The 22,370-nt window shown below is 43.6% G+C and overlaps 1 protein-coding gene across 1 annotated transcript; it reads right to left on the bottom strand.

Annotated features, from left to right (window-relative positions):
- Positions 1–4,723: 4,723 nt before the first annotated feature.
- LOC132584278 (keratin, type I cytoskeletal 19-like) lies at positions 4,724–21,738 on the bottom strand. The gene is made up of 8 exons (XM_060256128.1): positions 21,232–21,738; positions 15,779–15,861; positions 13,555–13,711; positions 10,498–10,659; positions 9,104–9,229; positions 7,659–7,879; positions 5,673–5,719; positions 4,724–4,944 (listed from the first exon to the last, which is right to left on the bottom strand). Exons 1-8 carry the CDS (start codon positions 21,655–21,657, stop codon positions 4,847–4,849), a joined length of 1,320 nt encoding a protein of 439 aa, XP_060112111.1. The 5' UTR covers positions 21,658–21,738; the 3' UTR covers positions 4,724–4,846.
- Between the last annotated feature and the right edge of the window lie 632 nt (positions 21,739–22,370).

Here is a 22,370-nt window from a genome sequence, read left to right as displayed (position 1 = left end):
ATAAATGTTAGGCTTTAATCATGCATTTAAATGTAGGAGACCTCTAGATTTTTCTTTTCTAAGCTTTACAGCAAATAGATAACTTTTTGAGATGTGTGTGTTGGTTTTTATCATCTTGTTGAAGTTGTCATTTTTAGTTTTATCACTCTATGATGAATTCAAGTGGTAGGATTATGGGTGTGGTTGTTTCAGCAGGGATTTTCTGTGAACGGTGTTTGGCTCAAGAAGCTCAAATGAAAGAATTCTATTTTTTTGTTTTTTGGTACTGAGTTAGATGGTGACTCACAGCTGTGAAACTATGGAGTGTTTTCTTTGACTTTGTATAGACAAAGATTATCAAAAGGGGGAAGGGAGTTTTGTGAAAGATGACTTTGTATATTTGTGTGTTTGTTTAATCAAGAGGAAAGTCTGTGTTTCCTGCTTTGGGCACCTGGGTGTTGGCTGAAGGGCTGTGCTAGATGGGCATATTTGCTAACTGATAGGCAAAGTCTTATTTTTTTTCCTATTAAATAGGGCAGGGGTCCCCCAATGTAGTGCCTGTTGGCACCCTCCTTGGCACCTGCCAAGTGTTTTTAGAAAGTGAGCAGGGCCAGGTGGAGCTTTTTAAAAAAATGTTTATGGTATAATGTAGACAGTGGCATTATGTAAAGTACTTCACCTAAGCAAATAGTGGAGGGATAGTCTAAAAAGACAGCAGTACTTCCTTTTGTCTAAACACAATAGGTTGGCACAGTTAAAATGCTTAATGCACCTAACTGGAACTTCTATTGAAGTTAACAAATCTTATAGTGTTAATGAATTTTTAAAGCACAGGTAGAATTTGATAATAACAACACATCAAAATTTTGATCACTTTTCAAAAGTAAGTTACGTTCCTAATCAAAATCTGGCCAGAATTTCTCTCTTTGGCTTTTCTCCCATTATGTGCTGGCAGCATACTCGAAGGAATCTGAACAGTCAAACCTTTAAGGTTGACTTCAGATCTTCATGTCTGCCCTCTGCACTATTTTTTCCCTCTGGTTTATTGATTGTGTATTCTGTGTATGCATAGTACACCTACACCCAAAATCCTTTTGCTTAATTGGGGACATATCATTTATGTCATGTGGGGTTGTCTAATTGCCCTATTGCAACTGCACAGCAGCATCCAGTAGGTGTCTTTCGTTTAAATCCCCCTTGTTCAGTTCTGTGAATGAAACTGACACAGGGAAACAGCCTCTGACTTGGTCAAGCATGTGCATGAAGGACAAGGCACACCACAGTCTCCCCTTCTGTCCTCTCCTCCACCCCCTTCAGCTTGCTTCCACTGGGTTACTTTGGGGACAGGCAACCCATAGAGGAACGTGAGCACGACGTTTGGGTGGCTGGGAAAAGTGTTTTAAAACCTTTATGATTCCTATCCCATTCTCTTTCTCTCTTTCAATCTCAATTCATTTCAATCTCGTTTAAATAGCATTTTGTGTAGATGCCCCCCTTGGTTTTTTTGCATCCCACACTGAAATCCTTTGTTCTCTAGTGGAGCAGGAGGAGGCTTGGGGGAATGATGCAGAGGATGGAAGTCATAACTTAGTGCAAGCATTCTAGATTTAAGAAATTGAACTCATTCAACCTGACACCACAGCATAATTGGAAATAACATTTCCTTGAATGACTCCATGTCTACTCTTGTGGCTTTTGCTCGCAGAAAATCTCTTGGTGCAAGTACCCCCACCCACCTGCCCTCTACCAGATCCGATTTAGTTGATTCAAACAGAAGCAGCATGTTATTGTTGCCACCAACTGGCCTTTCATTCCAGAGCCTTCCATCCTCCACCAAAGAAACCCTCCCCCCAAATTCCTCCTCTAAGAGCTGAGGCAGAACCAAGCAGCTGTGGCCTTCCTACTCCTCTCCCTGGACTTGGAATTGACACAATGCACTGAAGAGAGACTTCAGCAAGCAGCCAGTGGGCAGGCTTTTGTTTAGGCTGTGGCAGAGGGGTCAGGGAGAGACTGGTGGGCTTCTTCTTTTGCTGAAGTGCCACAGATGGGATGAGAGCAGCACCAGGATCTCCCTGTGAGGCACGTGGCAATGCTGGAGGATAGGCAGGCTTGCCTGTTGCAAAGGGCTGTGCCTCTACCTACCAGTCAGCACCAGCGCTCTGGGCTTCTTTGTCCTCAGTTGGCTCTATATTCCCCCTCCTGCCCCCGTCTACCAGCTGCCAGACTAGCAGGGAACTAAACCTCACATAGTTCCTTGCAAACCATCCCCCATCATACTAATTTTAAAAGTTTCAGTTGTAGTCTAGAAAAAAATTCCTTTGGCTAGACTGATGAACCTGCAAAAAAAAAGTTATAAATGAGGAGTGAATGGCTTGTACACCAATGAAAGGAGAGAAGGGCAGGAGGTGCAGGGTAGACAAAAAGGTTCTCTGCATTCTGTAGAAGGGTCAAGGCTCTGAGCTTTGCTCTGCGAGTTGCACCTGGAGCATTGAGAGCAATCTGTGCCTGGAAGGACTCCTTGTTCTGTACATCCCCAGTTACTGAAAAACTTATATTGGTAGACTAAACACAGTTAAACTTTTAAAGATGGAAAACCTAAGTGATACTGGAACTTCTGCACAGATGAAAGGAGGGACGCTAATGATCCACTAAATTGGCTACCCCAGAATAGACATAGATTAAGAATCTGTTTTAAAACACACACACACACAAACATGCCCAGTGCAAAACTGACCAATAAGGAGCGGGACAAAAGACCTCAATATGGGCTGAGGTGTGGCCTTCTAGGGGCCAGAAAAGGGGGGGGGGAATCCAAGGTAATATGTATGCTTTTGAATTGACTTTGCCTTTGAAAATGAAGAAAGGGGGAAAGCCGCTGCAAAAGCACTTCCAGAAAGCCCCGAGAAACAGTGAATGGAAAGCGAACTGAGAGCTGAAGTGACTGAAATCAATGCAGAATGGGGGGTGGGGGAAATAGGCAAGCAGAGTGAAAGTGGCAGGAAATGCAGAATGAAAAAGAAAATGTGACGTAGATCACCTGTGAAAGCAAGGAAAACCACTGGTGCATAAAGGGCCTTACTGTATATATGTGAAAGGAGTTGTCATCAAGCGCTTTAGCACCAATTATCATTGTTACGTGCAAGTTAAAAATGGCTAAGCTCATGAAAGAAGAGCTCATGTAAAGGGAGTCAGGAGAAGAAGCATTTCCCCCCTTTCTCTTTTGCGTTAGATGCCTGCAAAGTGAAGATAGATGGGAGATGGGAGTTTCTTTTCTGTGTAAAGCGCTGTCAAGTCACAGACAACTTATGCTGACCCTGTAGGATTTTCAAGGTGAGAGACTATAACCTAGGTGCTTTGCCATTTCCTGCCTCTGTGTAGTGATTCTGGCATTTTGTCTTGGTCTCCCATACAAATATTATCCAGGGATGACCCTGCTTAGCTTTATAGAATCATAGAGTTGGAAGGGGCCCCCAGAGTCATCTAGCTGAATCCCCTTCTGAGATCTGATGATATTGGGCTAGGCTGGGCAGGGGTTTCTTAGCTAGTAAAATGTGTGTACTTTTCATGTGTATGCTAGAAGCAATTTTTAAATAATATGTTAATTTTAAAAGGCATCCTGTTAAATGGAGCTTCTGCTTGAAATTTTAAAGACCTACTGTCAGAGTTATGTGTAACCTCACTCCCTGATATTTTGTGGTTGGCTCATCCTTATGGCCATTTTGCGGTTTGTTCCACCTTCCATAGCAGCCACTTTGTGCTTGCACCCACCACCCTTTGCAAGAATTCCAAAGGTACCTGCAGGCTGAAAAAGGCTGGGGATACCTGGAGCAGGGTGTACATAAGCAGTAGTATTATTTGAAGAGAGGTAATTGGGATGCTTGCTCTGGGAACAGACAGGGCAACACAGGAGAGCAAAACAGACGTCAAAAGTCATGTAATTTCTGTTAGATCTTAGAATGATATCAATGTATTTTTTAGCACAGCATAATTAAGCACATTCCATATATTTACATACACAGATCATGTATATAAAACCAGATAACAACTACCTCAGAAGGTTAAGTGGTACCACTGTAGATTCTTATTGACTCTGTAATTATAATTAACAACAGAAACTTGGCCACAGGAAAAAAAGGAGAAAACTCTCATTAATTTCAACTTAGCCCCATATGAATCTGTAGCAGCACAATAAAATAGGAGTCCAGTGATACTTTGAAAATTAACAAAGTTTATTCTAACATAAGCTTTTGGTGATAAAAGGAGCTCTGACTCATTAAAGCTTCAGTTCGAATAAATTGTGTTAATCTTTAAGGTGCCACTAGACTCCTGTTTTATTCTCTTGTTTACAACATTTATACTCTGCTTTTCTCTAAAAGATCCAAGGGCAGTAACTTTACAGACCTGTCTAGGATTGCTCCTTCAACGCTGTCAATAGACAGCATGTTAACTAGTTTTGCAAGACTATGTTAAAAAGTAGCCATAAGCCATTGTTACTTTGCTCCTAGAGGCTGAGAGTTTTTTTCTTTTTCAATTTGGTAAATAATGTTTGCTTTATATAGAGAGTTTATCTGGAAATCACAGGGAAATTATGCAATTATAGTTACAAGGATAGAGAAGTGAAATCTCAAGCGATTAGAAAGAATAATTTAAACACAAAAGGCCTTCATTCTGCAATTATGCAGCCCATTCATAAGCAAAGGGAAGAAAGGAAATTGTGTATTATTTCTTTATGCATAACATGGTTCTCTTCGTAATTCAACTCTCTTGTTAGATCTGTTGAAAAACGTCATAGAGGCATAGAAATCAAGGGCTTTTTTGTTTTTGTTTGCAATTAACATTAATACAAGGTTAATCATTTCGTTGCTGGCTACATCTTCTCTTCTCTCTCTCTGACTTGGGATGAGACCACTTTTCCATCAACTATCTCTTCAACAACAGTCTTGATCTTCCGAAGTTTATTCTTTTCTGGAAATAAAAATAGGTAGGCATTGGGCAATTACAGTGATATCAATGATAGACCAAGGCAGTAGGGGAGGAAATGCAGAAATAATGAACCTACAGATACAAAGGGTCACCAAACTTGCTCCAAAAAACTGAAGTATGCTTTGGGTGGAGGGGAAAATCCAACAAAGCTGGATAAAACCTTGAAGGTGAATGAATGAACAGTAATGTTGTGTGGAAACACCCCTCCCCCCACTTAACTGGGGGGAGACTTGAAGTAGAAGTAACCTTTCATTATATAACACCCTAGAAATAATATATATTTCTGGTAGCATATTGTGGAAGAAGCATTTGTTTTATGGCCATGCAGGTTGTTTTTCAGAGACAAATGCATAGTTTGTCAGCTGTTTTTTAAAAAGTGACTTCATATACAAATAGTACTTGTGAGAAAATACCCAATGTGAACTGAAAAGTGTTCCTGAGTATAGAAAATTCTGTATAAGACTACATTTGTTCAGTGTATATATGATATTAGTATATTGCCATAAAGAATCTGAGAGTTCTACCTCCTACCAGGAATGCAAAATACCCCTTCACCCAAGTCATTTATATGTTCGCTAAAGTTGCTACACAACTTTCAAAAACTATTGTAATGCAGCTGACTGCTGAAAAATGGGCATGCCTTGGGATTAACTCTTCATTTTCAGTGGAAACCCCACAGAAGTTTGCTCTCAAAAAGAAACAAGTCATACCTCTCTCAGCTTCTTCTCTTTTTGCAATCTCCAGTTCCAAAATGGATCTGTATTAAACAAAGTAAAATGTATTCTGTGAGTCCCGACTTATAAAAAGCAGTCATTTCCTCCAAGAAACTCAAGGCAGCATGCATGGGATTATTATCCCATTTTATTCTAACATGAAGTCTGTGCAGTAGGTTAGGCAGAAAATTATTGCCCCCAGATCACTTAGTAAGTAGGAAGTTGAAGCCAGGCCTGCTTCCACATGGGGTTGCAAAAATATGGTGTTAACAGAGCAGCAGCACCAAGTGGTGTGGGAGCCAGCAGGAACAGCATTTGTGCTCCCAGTCGATGAGCCACTCACTGCTGCTGACACTGCTGCCCTTCCATTCCCGCTTTCCCTCTGTTATGTCTGCAAATTCCCACATGTCTTGCAGATTGTTCCAGGTCAGGGGTGGCGAACCGCATAGAATAGATGTCAGATGTTTGAGAGCTGAAAGCCATGAACGTCAGATGTTTGAGAGCCACAAGACAGGAAGGAAGGAAGGAAGGAAGGAAGGAAGGAAGGAAGGAAGGAAGGAAGGAAGGAAGGAAGGAAGGAAGGAAGGAAGGAAGGAAGGAAGGAAGGAAGGAAATAGATGGGGAGAGGGAGGGAGAAGTGGAAAGAAAGCAACTTTATAGGTTTAAATGCAATCTACAAACCACCATCTGGCTTGGCTTGGAGAATGCATTTAAAGAGAGAAATGCCTTCTCTAAGCTAGCCAATGGAGCGGCGGGGGCTTCAAGAGCCACACAATGTGTGCGAAAGAGGCGCATGTGGCTTCTGAGCCTCAGTTTGGCCATCCCTGTTCTAGGTTCTCCTCTAGCTCCTCAACCTTTCCCCTCTCTAGCTGAGCTGTGCTGTGAAGCTGGAAAAAGAAAAACAGGCTCGTTAAAAGGCCAAGGGATGGATAATGGAATGCAGAACCTAGCTCAGCTGTTTTGAAGGTAGAACTTAGTTCCACCTGTGGCCGTCTTTCCATATGGAGAAAGATCTGCATGCAGAATAGGGTTGCCAATCTCCATTTGGGGCAGGGGATCCCCTAGTTTGGAGGCCCTCCCCCCACTTCAAGGTTATCAGAAAGTGGGGGGTGGGGTTGAATGTCTGGTGGGCACTCCATTAAACCCTATGGAGACTGGTCCCAATAGGGTACAATGGAGAATCAATCCATGGATGTCTGAGGGGCTGTTTTATGAGGTAGATGCAACAGATTTTCAGCATATCATCTGGTGCCTCTCCTCAAAGCCCCCCCCCCATTTGAAAAAGATTGAACACCCGAAAAAGTGCCCCCATTCTTCATTATTTCCAATGAAGGGAAGGCATTTAAAAGGAGCACGGTCCCTTCAAATGTGATGGCCAGAACTCCCTTCAGAGTTTAGTCATGCTTGTCACAACTTGCTCCTGACTCCACCCCAAACTCCCCTGGCTTCACCCCCAAAGCCCCCAGATATTTCTTGAGTCAGACCTGGCAACCCTAGCAGCCAAGGTCTCCCTGACTCAAATTCAACCCTTTCATTGTTGTCCCATGTTTCTGAGCCAACACTTTTGGAATTTTAAGGACAGGTTTGCAGGCACCGTTACAAAGTAGTTGCTACGGGAGATGGCTGCCCCAGGAGGGCAAGCACATATATGCATATTGGAGGAAGAGGGATGGGGAACATAAACATACATGATTGCACACAGCAGCCCAAGTGGGATAACATATTTACAGAAAACAACAATGAATGGGGGAAGGAAGGACAGAACACACAGAAAGAGAAGACCAAGAGGGGAAAAGTGTACTTCACTGGTCTGGTGTTTCCTTGCCCCAGTTAACAGCCCAGATAATAGGCTGTTTCTTCTCTGCTCTGGTCTGTGCTTTGAAACATTCTAGCTATGTATACTCTGTTTTTCAGTATCCTTCCTACTGGACAGTGGCAGCTTGCCAGTGTGTTCGACTGAAGCATCTTTGGTCTGTCTCTTACCTGCTGTCTTCTCCTTCCAGCAAGCGGCGATAAGTGGCAATCTCTGCCTCTAGCTTGACCTTAATATCCAAGAGGCTGTTATACTCAAAACTCTGCCGCTCCATATCCTCTCGCAACTGTAGCAGTTGGGCCTCCACATTCACAATGGAGGCCTGTATTTGGGCCAAGATCACTCCATAACGTGCCTCGATCTCTGCCACAGCATTCTCTGTATTTGTTTTCTAGCAAAAGATACCAAATGAAAAATTCAAGAGGACTTTAAGAACATATGAAGAGCCCTGCTGGATCAGACCAATGGTCCATCTAGTCCAGCATCCTGTATCACACAGTGGACAACCAGTTCCTCTGGAGAGCCAACAACAGAGAACAGAGGCCAAGGCCTTCCCCTGATGTTGCCTCCTGAGATTTAGTGCTTCTGAATGTCGAGATTCTCCTCAATCACCATGGCTAGTAGTTGTTGATAGACTTCTTCATGTATCTCTCTAATCCCCATTTAAAACTTTTCTAAGCTTTGTACGTTAAATTTTCCATGTTGTCCACCTATTTTCCACAGATGTTCATGATGATTCCAGCATCTGGTAGCAAAAGCTACTTGAAATTAGAACTTCTGATTCAGATATGTTGCTCTGGATTCAGTAACCATTTAGAATTGAAACTGGAGCTAAAAACATGTTTTATAACTTGGGAGAAGGCCATATTAAATATTAAATTGCATCAGAGCTGTAGTTCCAGAACAGTAACACTTGGAACAAGTATGTCATATAGTGTGTAGGCAGATTACTGAAAAATTGGTTTGGTCTTAGAGAATCTAGGATTTGGTTTTGGTGAGTTGAAATGGGTTTGTAGCATAAAAGGGTTTGCCAGAATTTAAGATACCCAGCCCTTCAGAGATTTTTCTAGGATTGTTGTGAAAGGATGGAGAAGCTGTTGATTCTTGAGTTAATCTCAGATTGGCTAGTATCATCTAAATCAATGGCACAGGAACCCTCCTTTTAGAGGCTTTATTTGCCTTTTCTAACATGAAGATATCACTAAATCCTGCTGGTTACAAACCATTTGTATTTGGTATGTGACCTCTAATAGTCTGGGAACTGAGAAGGAATTTAATTTGTCCCTTCTGTTGCTGTCTTCTGCCAGTGGTTGAAGACTGCGACTTTTGTTTCACTTGACAGTCCTTCTCTGATTCTTCCTTCCTCCCCAGTGTTTTAATTATAATTTTTGTCTTTTGTACTTATTTTAAACTCCAGTTCAAGATGGTTTTAATTATGGATTATTTTAATGCATTTCGTTTCAAAGGTGAGATTTTTTTTAATGGGTATTTTAAGAGGAGGTTTTAAGATGGGTAGGTTTTAAATTGTTAGCCCCCTTGGTTGCCCTAGAGGGGAGAAGGGCAAGATCAGTGGATAGCATGCCAAAGTATTGTTAGACTATTCAGAATGCTTTACCAAACCATGCTGGGATTGGAGTTCAATTTCCAGGCCCTGGAGTATGCGTCTCCGGTCTGTAATCTCATTTCTGTTGCTCTCAACTTGTTGAGTGTTGGTGGTTATTTCCACATTCCATTCTTCAATCTGAAATACAGAGAAGGAAAGGCGGATTCGAATAAATAGAAGAAAATCATTAGGTCTACAGCATTTACAGGGCAATCCTATGCAGTGTTACTCCTGTCTAAACTATTTGAAATCAGCAAGTTTAGAATGGAGTAACTCAGAACAGAATTTCACTGTCAATCAATTAATTGGTTAGATTAAAATTCCTTTGATTATGGGTGTCTGATTAATTTGACAGTAGGTTTTTAAATATAATATTTGTCAAGGTCTGACTCCCTTGGGTCAGAGTCTGGGGCTGGCACACCCTCCAGAGTCCTTTGAAAGCAAGCCTTGGCAACGTCTCAGTTGATGGGGATGAGGAGGGTTCAGCTTCACTCACAACTTTCTCTCCTGTCTCACACCTCTTTCCCCACTGTGTGGGAGTGGTCTGGCTTGCCCTCCTTGGTTTTCCCAGGGCTAGCCTTTTACAGGAGCCTCTGGGGGTGGGCGGTTTAGAAGAAGAAGAAGAAGATGAAGAAGATATTGGATTTATATCCCGCCCTCCACTCCGAAGAATCTCAGAGCGGCTCACAATCTCCTTTACCTTCCTCCCCCACAACAGACACCCTGTGAGGTGGGTGGGGCTGGAGAGGGCTCTCACAGCAGCTGCCCTTTCAAGGACAACCTCTGCCAGAGCTATGGCTGACCCAAGGCCATTCCAGCAGGTGCAAGTGGAGGAGTGGGGAATCAAACCCGGTTCTCCCAGATAAGAGTCCGCACACTTAACCACTACACCAAACTGGCTCTCCTCTTTAGGACTCAACCAACATCCTTTGAGGTGTTATGGAACTCGGTAGAGTGTGTGGAACTGGTGCAAATGGACTTTCCATCTGGGCCTCATCCTGGCACCCTACCATCCACCAGTGCCCCAAAGGGCTGCTTCTAGGGTTGCCAGCCTCCAAGTGGGGCCTGGAGATCTCCAGCTTTTACAACTGATCTCCAGCTGGCAGAGATCAGCTCCCCTGGAGAAAATGGCTGTTTTGAAGGGTGGACTCTATGACCTTGTACCATGCTGAGGCCCCATCCTGTCCTGCCCTCCCCCAAACCCTACCCTCTCCTGGATCCACCTTCAAAGTCTCCAGGTATTGTCCAGCACAGATCTGGCAACCCTAGCTGCTTTGTTGGCCTGCTAAGAAAGCCTGGGCTGCTGCTGGCCTCAGCTGTGGAGTTGTCAGCAGGTGAGCCTCAAAATAACACCCCCCCCCACTCTGCTGAGCCAGGCAAATCACAGTTATTTTAATGCCCATCACCTGTTTCTCAAACCGTTGTTTAGCTTCTTCACGGTACTTGTCTGCCATGGTTTCGTATTGCTGGCGCATATTATCCATAATCTGTGCAAGGTCAATGCTTGGAGCGGCATCCACCTCCACTGTCACAGTGCCACTCAGCTGCCGACGCAATCTCTCAATTTCCTGCAAACAACAGTGCTAGTTATCAACAGTCTGTATCCAGTCATCTGGGCACTCCCATGCTGCAGTTCAATGCCCTGAGATATGAACTCAGGCCGTGCATTCCCTTCAAAATGCCATTACTCTGGTGGCCTTCCAGAAAATGAATAAAGGGTAGTGGGAAGTAGGCTAGTTGAAACTATAATCTGAATTCTGTGTGCAGTTTATGAAATCAATCATTTTGGCAACTGTGGTTTTACTTGCTGCTAAATTCCAGCATTCCTTTGTTGTTGCACAAATTCTTGAGATCCGCCAGTAGCCTAATCAGCCGTTGGCCATTGTTGGATCATCCCCCATTAGTGTTTGGTACTCATATAACATTTGACCATCACATTAATGAACTGCAGGTATTTACTTATTTATTTTCTTCAATCTATATCCTGCACTCCACGCAATGGGGCTCAGAGCAGGTTGCAAGGTCACATAATTAATGGAGATAAAACAATATCAATTTTAACCATATAAAACCCAGAAAGTTAAAATGATAACGGAGAATCAGAAGAAGGCATTGCTTTGTTAGCAATGCTCTGATGGAACCTTCTAAGTGATGCTGATAGGTATTGGTAGGGTTGCCAAGTCCCCAGCTTCCTGCAGCGGGGGGCTCTCTTCCATGTGCGGAGTGCGTACGCAATGCGATGATGTCACCTGGAAGTGACATCATCAAAATGGTGGTGCCCATGCGGGGCTGCTCTAGGTGTTTCCGGGTTAAATCTATGGTTTTCCCAGATGCTCTAGCCATTTGGGAGGTTAAAACTCTATGGTACCTATGCACCATAGAGTTTTTTTACCTCCCAAATAGCTAGAGTGTCCAAGAAAACCATAGAGTTTTCCTCAAAACGCCTAGAGTGGCCCCGCATGGGCACCACCATTTTTATGATATCACTTCTGGGTGATGTCATTGCGCCAGTGACATTGGGGGAGGTTTCCCCTGCTGGCCCATATTGGAGAACCCCCCCCCCGGACCTGGAGATTGGCAGCCCTAGGTATTGGTCACTGACCATACGGCCAGGGCTACCAGTAGAGGAGGCCAAGGATGAAGGAATTTGGATGCTTGCTGCCTCAGCTAAAAGGCTGGTGGAAGAGCTCCATCTCACAGGTCCTGTGGAATTGTAGCAGATCCCACAGGGCCGTGATCTCAATTGGGAGCTTGTTCCACCAGACTGGGGCCAGGGCTGAAAAGACTCTGGATCTAGTTGAGGCTAGCTGGAAATCCTTTAGGCCAGGAACAACCAGACATTGGTCAATTGAGTGCAAAGCTCTGAAGGGCACATATGAGGGGAGATGACTCCTGATATACACAGGTCCCTGGCCACATAGGACTTTAAAAGTCAGCACTAGAACCTTGAACAGGATCCAGTACTCTATAGGCAGCTAGTGCAGTTGGCAGAGCAATGGGTGAATGCAAGCCCACACAGGCGTTGTTGTCAGCATGCGTGCTGCCACATTTTGCACCAGCTGCAGTTTCTGGGTCAAGTTCAAGGGCAGACCTGCTTAGATTAAGTTACAATAATCTAGTTTGGAAGAGACAATTGCATGGATCACTGTAGCTAAGTACTGGGAAGTAAAAGATGGAACCAGTTGTTTGATGAGACAAAGATGATGAAATGCTGATTTAACAGTATTGTTAACATAGTGAATTCTTGTGGAATCTAAAGATGGAATCTTCTCAGAAATTTCCACATTCATGGTCATCCCAATCGAATGTTTTAAAAGTATACTTCTATAGCCCTATTGCTTAACAGATGACCAGCTGAGCCTTTATTTCCTTTCACCCCACGCAGCCATTGTTTTCATGTCTTCTTTCCCCAATTGACTTAACTGCTGGCACAGTTCTTACTTACAGACTTCCTCTCAACTATTGCAGGTGTGAAAGAATTTATATTTGCATGGTGTCAAAAGATGACCTAGTGACCAGGAATGAGGTCCTGGTAACTGCATGAAACAGCAGGTGCACAGTACAGGTGATTGCCTTCAGTGAAGGCGTCAACTCCCCACTGAATAGAATAATGCAATATCTATACCAGATTGTTTCTCATTTTTTGTTTGAATATGTACTGTTCTCATAGGGTCTCATTTGTTTGTGTGTTGCCTGTACATGCAAAGATCAACAGAGGTGTGATTAAGACAAGGATCCCCAGTATGTCATCTGTGGATGCCCACGGAGCCCACTGACATCTTTTCTGGCTCCCATTAAGCTTTTTAAAGAAAGTGATCAGGGCCAGGTGGGGCTTTTGCCCAGCAAGTCTTCTGATTGGCCACTGGAGATTGGAATGGCTATGCAAATTTTTAAAAAGTTGCTCCAACAGCTGCCACCACAGCATAAGGAACTGTGTGGCTGAAGGTATGCAAGAAAATCTTTTCAACAATATGTTCATTTAAAAAAGGTGTCCTATTAAACAGAATTCTTCCTAAAATTCCAAAGAGTTACTGTTAGAGCTATTCATGACCTTAGTCCCTGCCATTTTGTGAGTCATCCCTTTTGCAGCTGCACCCACCAACCTATGTCCAAATTCCAAAGGCACATGCTCAAAAAAGGTTGGGGACCCCTGGATTAAGACAAAGATATAACAGGGCCAAATTTGTCAACTACAGAACATAGTAAATTGTGACTAATGATGTTCAAATAAATACTTTGGGGATAATGTGTTAAAAGCTCTTCCTCCTCCACTGTGGCCCTGATTTGATCTCTCCCTCTTCCCTTTGGTTGCTTTCTTAAACAAGTGAGAAGAACAAAACAAAACAAAAAAAACCCACTAGAAATTTTCACAAATCTTGCACTAATTGTGCTGTGAATTCTCCTTTTTATGATCTGTGAGAAAATTAATAGATCTCTGATGGTTCAATAAATCATTTGCTCACCTCTTCATGATTCTTCTTGAGGTAAGCCAGTTCTTCCTTCAGACCTTCCACCTGATGCTCCAAGTCAGCCTTTATCAGGGTCAAGTCATCAATTAGTCTCAGCAGCCCCGTCATGTCATTTTCCACATTTTGTCTGAGCCCCAGCTCAGTCTCATACCTGTTCAGTTTTTTAAAAATATATATATTAAGTTCTTTCACAAATAATTGCTATGGTGGTAGATTCAGGTGGGTACCTGTGTTGGTCTGAAGCAGCAGAGGAAAGTTTGTCCAGTGGTACCTTTAAGACCCAACAATTTTTTATCCTGGCAACATTCTTCCCTCCCTCTCTTCCTATATAGAATGGTTGGTGACTTCTGTTTCAATGTATCTGAAGATGTGTGCATGCACACGAAAGCTTATACCCAGTATTAAACTTTAAAGGTGCCATTGGACTAGAAATGGGCACAAACCAAGAAAATGCAGTTTGGTTTGTGGTTTGTGGCGTGCCCAGCACGGGCGGTGCATGGGAGTAGACAAGGTAGGCAGCCACCTAGGCACCACTTCACCTACAGGGGTGTCGTTGGGCACCCCTCCCCCCGCCCTGCTGCTCTCGGTTTCCCAGGCTGCAAATCTGGGAAGCTGAGAGCACTGGGACAGCGCATGGTCGTGTGTTCTCTCTCCAGTGAGCCCAGCTTTTCTCATGAGGGAAGCCAAGCTCAGAAGAGAACCACCCTGCCTGGCTGCCTTCAAGGTGACAGCAGCCGGGTGGGGTGGCTTGCCTGCAGCCCCTGCTCAGCTTTCTGGAGTCTGCCTGAGAAGGCTGAATTAGGGGCTGTGGGTGAGCCACACCAGTGCAGCACAGTCTTGGAGGTGCTCCGAGACTGTACTGCACAGGTGCCAGGCCCAGGAGCCCTCCCAGACCTCCTCTGCTGCGCTGCCACACCTGCCCTCCCTGTGTGTGGGGGTACAGCAGCAGGGCAGGCAGGGAGACACAGGATAGGTGCCAGTCTGGGGCATCCAAGGCCCTAGCACCAGCTCAGAAGGTGGCCCAGGAAAGTGCTTTCTGGGAAATGAGATGTGTGGGTTCAGGACTGTATAGAATGGGCCCAGTGCAAGCTTGAATAATCAAACTCACAGGGGACCTCCCCCTGATGCTCCTCTACATGCCAGTAGAGGAGAACCAGTTTGGTATAGTGGCTGAGTGTGCAGACTCTAATCTGGGAGAACCGGGTTTGATTCCCCACTCCATATGCAGCTGCTGGTATGACAAACTCTCTGCAGAGCTGTTTTCTTAAGACCAGTTCTCTGAGAGCTTTCTCAGCCTTACCTACTTCACAGGGTGTCTGTTCTGGAGATAGGAATGGAAAGGAGATTGTAAGCCTCTCTGAGACTCCAAGTAAAAGGTAGAGTATAAATCCATCCATCTCCTACTCCTCCTCCCTCCAAGTTATGTGCAGATTGGACTTAGGGGTACAAGTTATGGGCTCCCAAAGTGCTTTTGGGGAAAATGTCAGGTGCAGGTTCAAATGCAGAGGGAACCTCACCTTACTGAGCACTCATTTACAATCTCTCCCCTGTTGCTTTGAAATTTGTTAATCATTTTGATTGAATAGATACTTTCTGGAATTCATGAACTGACCAGTTGACCTGCCATAAACTTCAGTTCATGAAACACCAGCTGGCCAAAATTCACCATGAACTTTCATTTGTGTTCATCCTTACACTGGGCTCCAATTTTGCACAATTGCAATGGTGATTATTATATGGTAACTTCTTATAGGAGAGCATGTGGAAGCAGTTGGGGGGGGGGAGGGGGATGCTGCAGTGGAAAAGCAATGTGGCAAAATGGTTAAGCACACCATCCCCTTCACTCTTCTGCTCTAACTTACCCCCTCTGATCTGAAGTTTTCTGGATTTTGTTACAAGACTTTGTGTGCATTTTTTGTTCTATCCCATGCTGCCTCTGAAACTGTCAGCTTTCTTGAATGTATTTTTTCTGTCTTAAACGTCCAGATTTTTCCATGAAGGGAGCATGGCATCATCTACTTTGCATGCAGATGTTCCCTGGTTTAATCTCTGGAATCTCCAGGATTGGGTATAGGTGACTTGAAAGACCTCTGACTAAAACCCTGGACCTTGACAGCTCAAGGATCTCAGACACTATAACACAGGTTCATGTGTGTGTTTACTTTCACTTCAACTTTTAGTTACTACTTATTCATTTTCCTTTGTTGTATGTACATACTTTATTCTGAAATCATCAGCAGCCAGCTTGGTGTTGTCAATCTGCAAGATGAGCTGAGTGTTGTCTAGTCGTGCTGCAATAATCTGAAAAGCAACAAATGTGTACAAAACCCAAGAAGGGTAGTCATTGATCTGAAATCAGCAAGCCGCATCAGAAAGTGTTATCAGAAGGCTTGTACCGAATAAATTAAGGTATCTGTGAGCAAAAATGAGTCTGCTTTGCTATTTCAGCAGTGACTGGTAAAAATGGTAGCTTCTCAAGATTTGTCCAGATGGGCAGCTTCCAGTACAACCAGAAAGGTATTGGAGCATTCAGCTAAGAGTGTCCAAGGGAAAGAGTCTTAAAGGTGCTATTTGACTTCTGCTTTGCTCTACTGCTTCAGACCAACACAGCTGCTCACCTGGATCTATCTACAAGGGAAAGACAGGCACTGTGTTCCCTGGCCCACGTTTACCCAGAAAACCAGAACACAGAGAAGCTCCCCACATATCTACAGGGCTTCAGATCAACACTGAAATTCTTAGAGGTACTGACATTTTAGAAGTGCTGTCATAGTGCTTTAAAGGTGATTGAAAGAAGAGATCCTTAGCCATATTTTTACAAAGGAGAAGCTATATTGCTACATGCCAATCAATACATGAAACTGCTGTTTTGCAGTGGCTGAGGAAGTCAGCAATATCACCCTCCAGGCACAAACATTCAACAGCAGCACAATGAGGGCCAGGTGTGAATTCATCAGTTCCAAAGAAGATCACCTCTTTTTAAGAAGCATGAAAGAAGCAGCACATTCTCCAGTCACATGGTGGACAGTTGTTATTTTATTTAGACAGCTGCATCATTTTTCAAGGAGGGACGGTGGCTCAGTGGCAGAGCATCTGCTTGGGAAGCAGAAGGTCCCAGGTTCAATCCCTGGCATCTCCAAAAAAGGGTCCAGGCAAATAGGTGTGAAAAACCTCAGCTTGAGGCCCTGGAGAGCCAAGGGATGGTGGCTCAGTGGTAGAGCATCTGCTTGGGAAGCAGAAGGTCCCAGGTTCAATCCCTGGCATCTCCAAAAAAGGGTCCAGGTAAATAGGTGTTAAAAACCTCAGCTTGAGACCCTGGAGAGCCGCTGCCAGTCTGAGAAGACAATACTGACTTTGATGGACCCAGGGTCTGATTCAGTATAAGGCAGCTTCATATGTTCATATGTTCATATGTTTCATGGTGATGTACAGAGTTCTGCATTGCTCCCCAGGAGTTTATAACCCAATCAGACAGTCGGTAAGTCTACAGAGGATTGGAGAGGAATGGCAAGGTGTAGGAAAGGATGAACGTGAGCACATACCGAAACTTGATTGTAATTTGGAATGAAGATTTAGTGGCTGAAGAAAACTCACAGAAAAAGAGGGTTATTGAGGAGATGAGAGGGAATGTACATACAGATGAGCTGCCTTATACTGAATAGATAATAGGTGCATCAAGGTCAGTATTGTCTACTCAGACTGGCAGCCGCTCACCTGGGACTCAGGCAGAGGTCTTTCACATCACCTACTGCCTGGTGCGTTTTACTGAAGATGCCAGGAAAGAGGGATGTGGTGCCAAAGAGGGAGAGGACTGAATCAAAGAACAAATGGCATTCAAAGTGGAGAGAGACCATTGGGCAGTAGGGGAAGGTAAAATTCAAGAATGAGGATAGCAAGCAGAGATGTGATAGAAAATGACCAACAGGGCACAGCTGTCGTGAGCTTTAAAGGGAAGGGCAAAGTGTTTGTTCTGTTATCAGAACAGCTCTATCATTAAGAAAACTGAGGCAGTCACTTCAGGTGATACTTTTTGGGGAAGAGACAACTAGGCCACGGTCACACTCACCATTAAATCCATCCCTAACCCGTTGCTATTATACCCCACAGCTTTTTTACAATGAATTTCCTGATCAGACATCCCTCCATCCTTCAGTTCTAAGCAGCGTTGGTCCCGTCGCTGGTTGATCAGAGGTCTCAACTGGACCTCATTTGTTGAGATGGCATTCCACACTCGTGCAAGTGCAGTACGTGGGATATTGTGCTTGGCTTTTTTTTTTTAAAGGTGCCAGAAAAGGTGGGCAATCTGCCCAGGAGTTCTCTTTGCTGTCTCTCCGCCTGGTGGGGAGACGGCAAAGGTGGGTGATTTGCCTCCCCCCCCAATTTAGGAAAGGTCCCCTGTGCAAGCACCAGTCGTTTTCGATTCTGGGGTGATGCTGCTTTCACAAAGTTTTCATGGCAGACCTTTTACGGGGTAGTTTGCCATTGCCTTCCCCAGTCATCTATACTTTCCCCCCCAGCAAGCTGGGTACATATTTTACCGACCTCGGAAGGTTGGAAGGCTGAGTCAACAATTGCTGGCACAATGATATCATTTGGAGTGGGCTTTCACAGGGAAGCGGATGTGCGCTTGCGACGAGTCGGCTACAATGGAGCGTTCAAACATAGAAAGTACGCGCGGGAGTCATCGGAAGCATTCTTATTCCGGATTTAATGTACTATCAAAAAAGTCCGCATCTCAGTCGTGGCAGTTCAGGACACGAACGAGCCAACGGCCATTGCCAAATGCTGATGTTTGGACAACCGCATAAAATCCGACATGCATCTGGCTTTCATCCATGCCCATCTCGTCAGTTTCTGTGCGTCTGACCTCGGCCCTAGTCTCCTTTCCTGGCTATTGTCTGTGCCACTATTGCTCTATTGCTTACAAGCTGAAATAGCTGAATGTCATCTTCTCACCACCCAGCCTTCTAAAAGAGTGTGCCAACCTACTTATGCTCTTAAACAGGATATTTATTGCTTGATCTGAGGGTTTTTTTTAAAATGGAAATTACCGTGAATTTAGAAATGGATGAGAACTTTCACTCTCCACACCCTTTGTTTCAATAAATCGCACCTCCTTGTTATGTATGTACCTATAGGTAGGTGCAGCTAAATGACAGAGATTACCGTATTAACACAAGGTGGTGATAAGGGTGGAAGAAGTGACTTTAAAAGGCACACATAAAAAGCAGTATAGATTGGCTTTTGGAATTTCATAAGAAATTTCATTTGTGTATAAATGAACCAAAACGAGCTTCCCCTACCTGACATGGGAAATAATAATAATAAACATATAATAATAATGAAATAAAAACTTTTATTTTTACTTTATTATTATTATTACATTATTTAAAATATTTATATGCCACCTCTCTAGGGACCTGCCTGAGGCCATTCAGAAGGCAAAAAACAGTACACTAAAATAATAACAGACATAACATTAGTACTAAAACAAGGTCCACAAACTAGGCTGATACCAACGCCCAGGCTAAAAGGGAACTATAAAAGCAAATTCAAAACACGGGATTTTCTACAGAGCTTCATGTTCAAAAAGTTGGATCCCTGCCCTATAATCTCTAGATGTCAAGCTCTTTGTCTACCAATTTTATTCTTGGTTCATACCAATTTATGGACCTAAGGTGATGGACAGTCTACCTGGATATTTCACTTCTGAGTCTATTAGACTTTTCAGTGGCTTTTAATAGTATAGAATGGCTTGAAAGCCTGGACAGCATGTCTGGACTGGTGGCCCAATGGTTTAAATCATGTCTATCTGATTGTGTTTAGAATGGAGTCACCAGGAAAGCTGATTCTCCACCATGGTTCTTCTTCAAGACTTGGTGTTCTGGCCAATGCTGTTTAACATATCTATGGAGTTGCTGGAAGAAGTCAGCTATGGAGTTGTGTGGCATCACTGACATCCAGCATTATATTCTTTATTTAAGCATTTAGGAATGGCCATCTCAGTCATGCACTTGGGTGTAAAATCCATGATCAAGAGGTTGAGGTTAAGCAAGCTGAAATCGTGCTGAAAAGTTTTATTTTATTTACTTTATTTATAGCCTACCTTTTTCACTAGGATTCTTTATTAGGGTTACTAATCAGGGTTGGTTCCAGATATTTGGGGCCTCCAGGCAGACAGTGCCCCCCCTTCCCACATCCTGACCCTCCTGCTTATGAATTCTTCCTCTACCCCCTCACAAGCCTTCTCAACACCTTCACTGGGAGATGCCTGAATCATCTGCATGCCATTTCGTAAAAATGCTGGGAGCATGGCAGAGTGCTTGCAAGCAAGTGTGTGTATGGGAGGGGGGGGGGGAGGACGAGTATGGGAGGGGCAGCGGGGGGACAACAGGGGAGGCATGTTGTCAGTGGCAGTGGAGCCTGCCAGAATCCCTGGGCCCTGGCAACTGCCACAGGGTATGCTGACGCTGGCCTTTGTAGTCATTTACACCTGCTTTGAATGCATGGCCCGGAGGTTCTCCACAGACCGAGTCTACCTCCTTCTTCAGGGCCTTGTGAAAGTGCTGTCAAAGCTACCTATGGGTGACTTTATGAGGCTCAGCTAATGTATGTGTGTGTATTGCATGCTGAGCTCCTCAGAACTACTGAGTTTTTGGTTGCTGAATTTGTTAGAGTTTTGCAAGATTTTATTGTCTATTCAAGTTTTTTCCCCCCAATGTTATGGCAACTGCCTTAAGTTCCTTTTGCTGCGGTTTGAAATTCTTCCTAATGGTACATATTCCTTGAATACAACCCATAGATTGGTTTAACTGACAAAAAGGTGGGATATAAGGCGCCAGAAACATTTTCAAAATGTTTGCAGGTTCATTACAAATCTTATCGTTATCATCTCATTATATACTAGTGATGAGAGAAAGAAGACATGGGTTACAGCATACACACAAAACCTTTCCCTCCTTCCAAAAAGTCCGCTCATGGTATGCAGCCATCAGCCTGTATGCTTAACAACATCCCCTTTATTCTGTACATGTGAAATGTTCCTTTGCGCATTGATCCCCCCCCCCCCATTTTTATTAATGATTTCATTCAATGCTATTGAAAGCTCTGACATTCACAAAACCTTATTTGGTCAAAAGTCTGTAGAGTAAGAGACAACCTGGGTGCTTTCACATGGCGATCTTTTGCAAGTGGATTTTGTAATTTTTTACACAGTAAAATCCAGTTGCAAAGTGCATTATTTAGTGTGTGTGAAGGCACCCACTGTTACACAGCCTGGCTGATGGACTTGTGTGTGTGTGTGTGTGTGTGGCCGCCAATGTTGGGAACATTCTTCTTTTCACATCAGTAATATTTGATAAGATATAGTTTACCCGCTTCCAGAAGGCCTTTTTAAAATTTGACTGATGCTGGAAAATGGTAAACTGCAGTTTTTTAAAAAAAATGTTTGTCAGGCCATATTCTGCACCAGAAAAGTCAATTTGTTATGGTTTCACGGTGTTACCATTGAGTGAATAATGCATGAGTTACTGGTCAGAGTTGAAACGAAACTTTCAGACAGATTGTTATTCATAAAGAGCAGCAGATCATTCCAAGGTTATAAGATGCTGTTATTACAGTAATTTGTACTAACTCACCATACTGCTACTTAGAAACTAAGCAATGCCTTACCTTGCTCTGGAGGTCTTCAATAGTCTTATAATATTCAGAGTAGTCTTGTCTAGTTGTAGGGGAGCTGTTTTCATACCATTCCCGGATCCGCTTTTCGAGGTGGGAGTTGGTGGTTTCTAAGGACCGTACCTTTTCCAGGTATGAAGCTAAACGGTCATTCAAATTCTGCATGGTCACTTTCTCATTGCCAGCAAGAAGCAGGTCATTGGTGGACTGAAAACCACTGCCAAAGCTACCCCAAGAGCCACCACCATAGTTGACACCAGAGGAAATACGGATTCCATAACCACCAGCTCCTCCATGGACACTGGGTGGTCGGTATTTTTTGATGGACGTTTGTCTGTAGATAGTACTGCCTAAACTTGGCCCAGTGGGTTGCAGAGTAGAGCTTGTGCTCCTTAAGTAGTTATTGCTAGAGAAAGACATTGTTGATTTTAAATCAAATAGCCTAAGGTACTTCCAATTTCACAGTGCTTTGCTTATTGTAGAGAATGTTCTATAGAGCAAACATCTTGGACCTTTATACTTTGGGTAAATAAAGGAGGTTTGATAGTGTTAAACTCCACCTCTGCTGATAAACTGTTAAGGTAGGGTTGGTCATTTCAGCATTTTGCTCCCACCCAGTCACCTGGCAGTAAAAGACAATTCAATATTCAGCCAATATTTCAACTGTACTTTGGTACAAAGTCCTCAGGGGCCCAGTTTCCTTGTGATTGTTTAAAGCAAAGATCAGACTTTTGAATGCTTTATTATTTTACACCTGGCTATATTACCTCCCACCCATCCTGGATAAACTAACAAACAGCAGGTGTCAATGCAGAAGAGAGCTGGAAGCTACCCTTATGTACAGAAAAAGTGGCTTGAACATGGTAAAGTTGCCTGGATCAGCTTTTAGTTTGTCTCTTTACATTCTTGCAAACAGAGACACCTGAACCTGTGAATTCTCCTTTTTTTTTTGCTGCAAAACCATCTAGAAATATTAGCAAAGAGAGTTCTCAGTAACTTTGGTTTTAGCACAGGAATATGTTAGCGGTTCAGATCCATATGAAACCAAGCAGGAGGTTCATACGGTACAATAATATGATTCCCATGTCAGATTCTGGATGTTTTTGAAGGATGTTTTTGCTTCCAGAACAAGT

Source organism: Heteronotia binoei, chromosome 15 (genome assembly GCF_032191835.1).
Source record: "Heteronotia binoei isolate CCM8104 ecotype False Entrance Well chromosome 15, APGP_CSIRO_Hbin_v1, whole genome shotgun sequence".
Classification (NCBI taxonomy): domain Eukaryota; kingdom Metazoa; phylum Chordata; class Lepidosauria; order Squamata; family Gekkonidae; genus Heteronotia; species Heteronotia binoei.
This window is presented reverse-complemented; position numbering and strand designations above follow the sequence as displayed.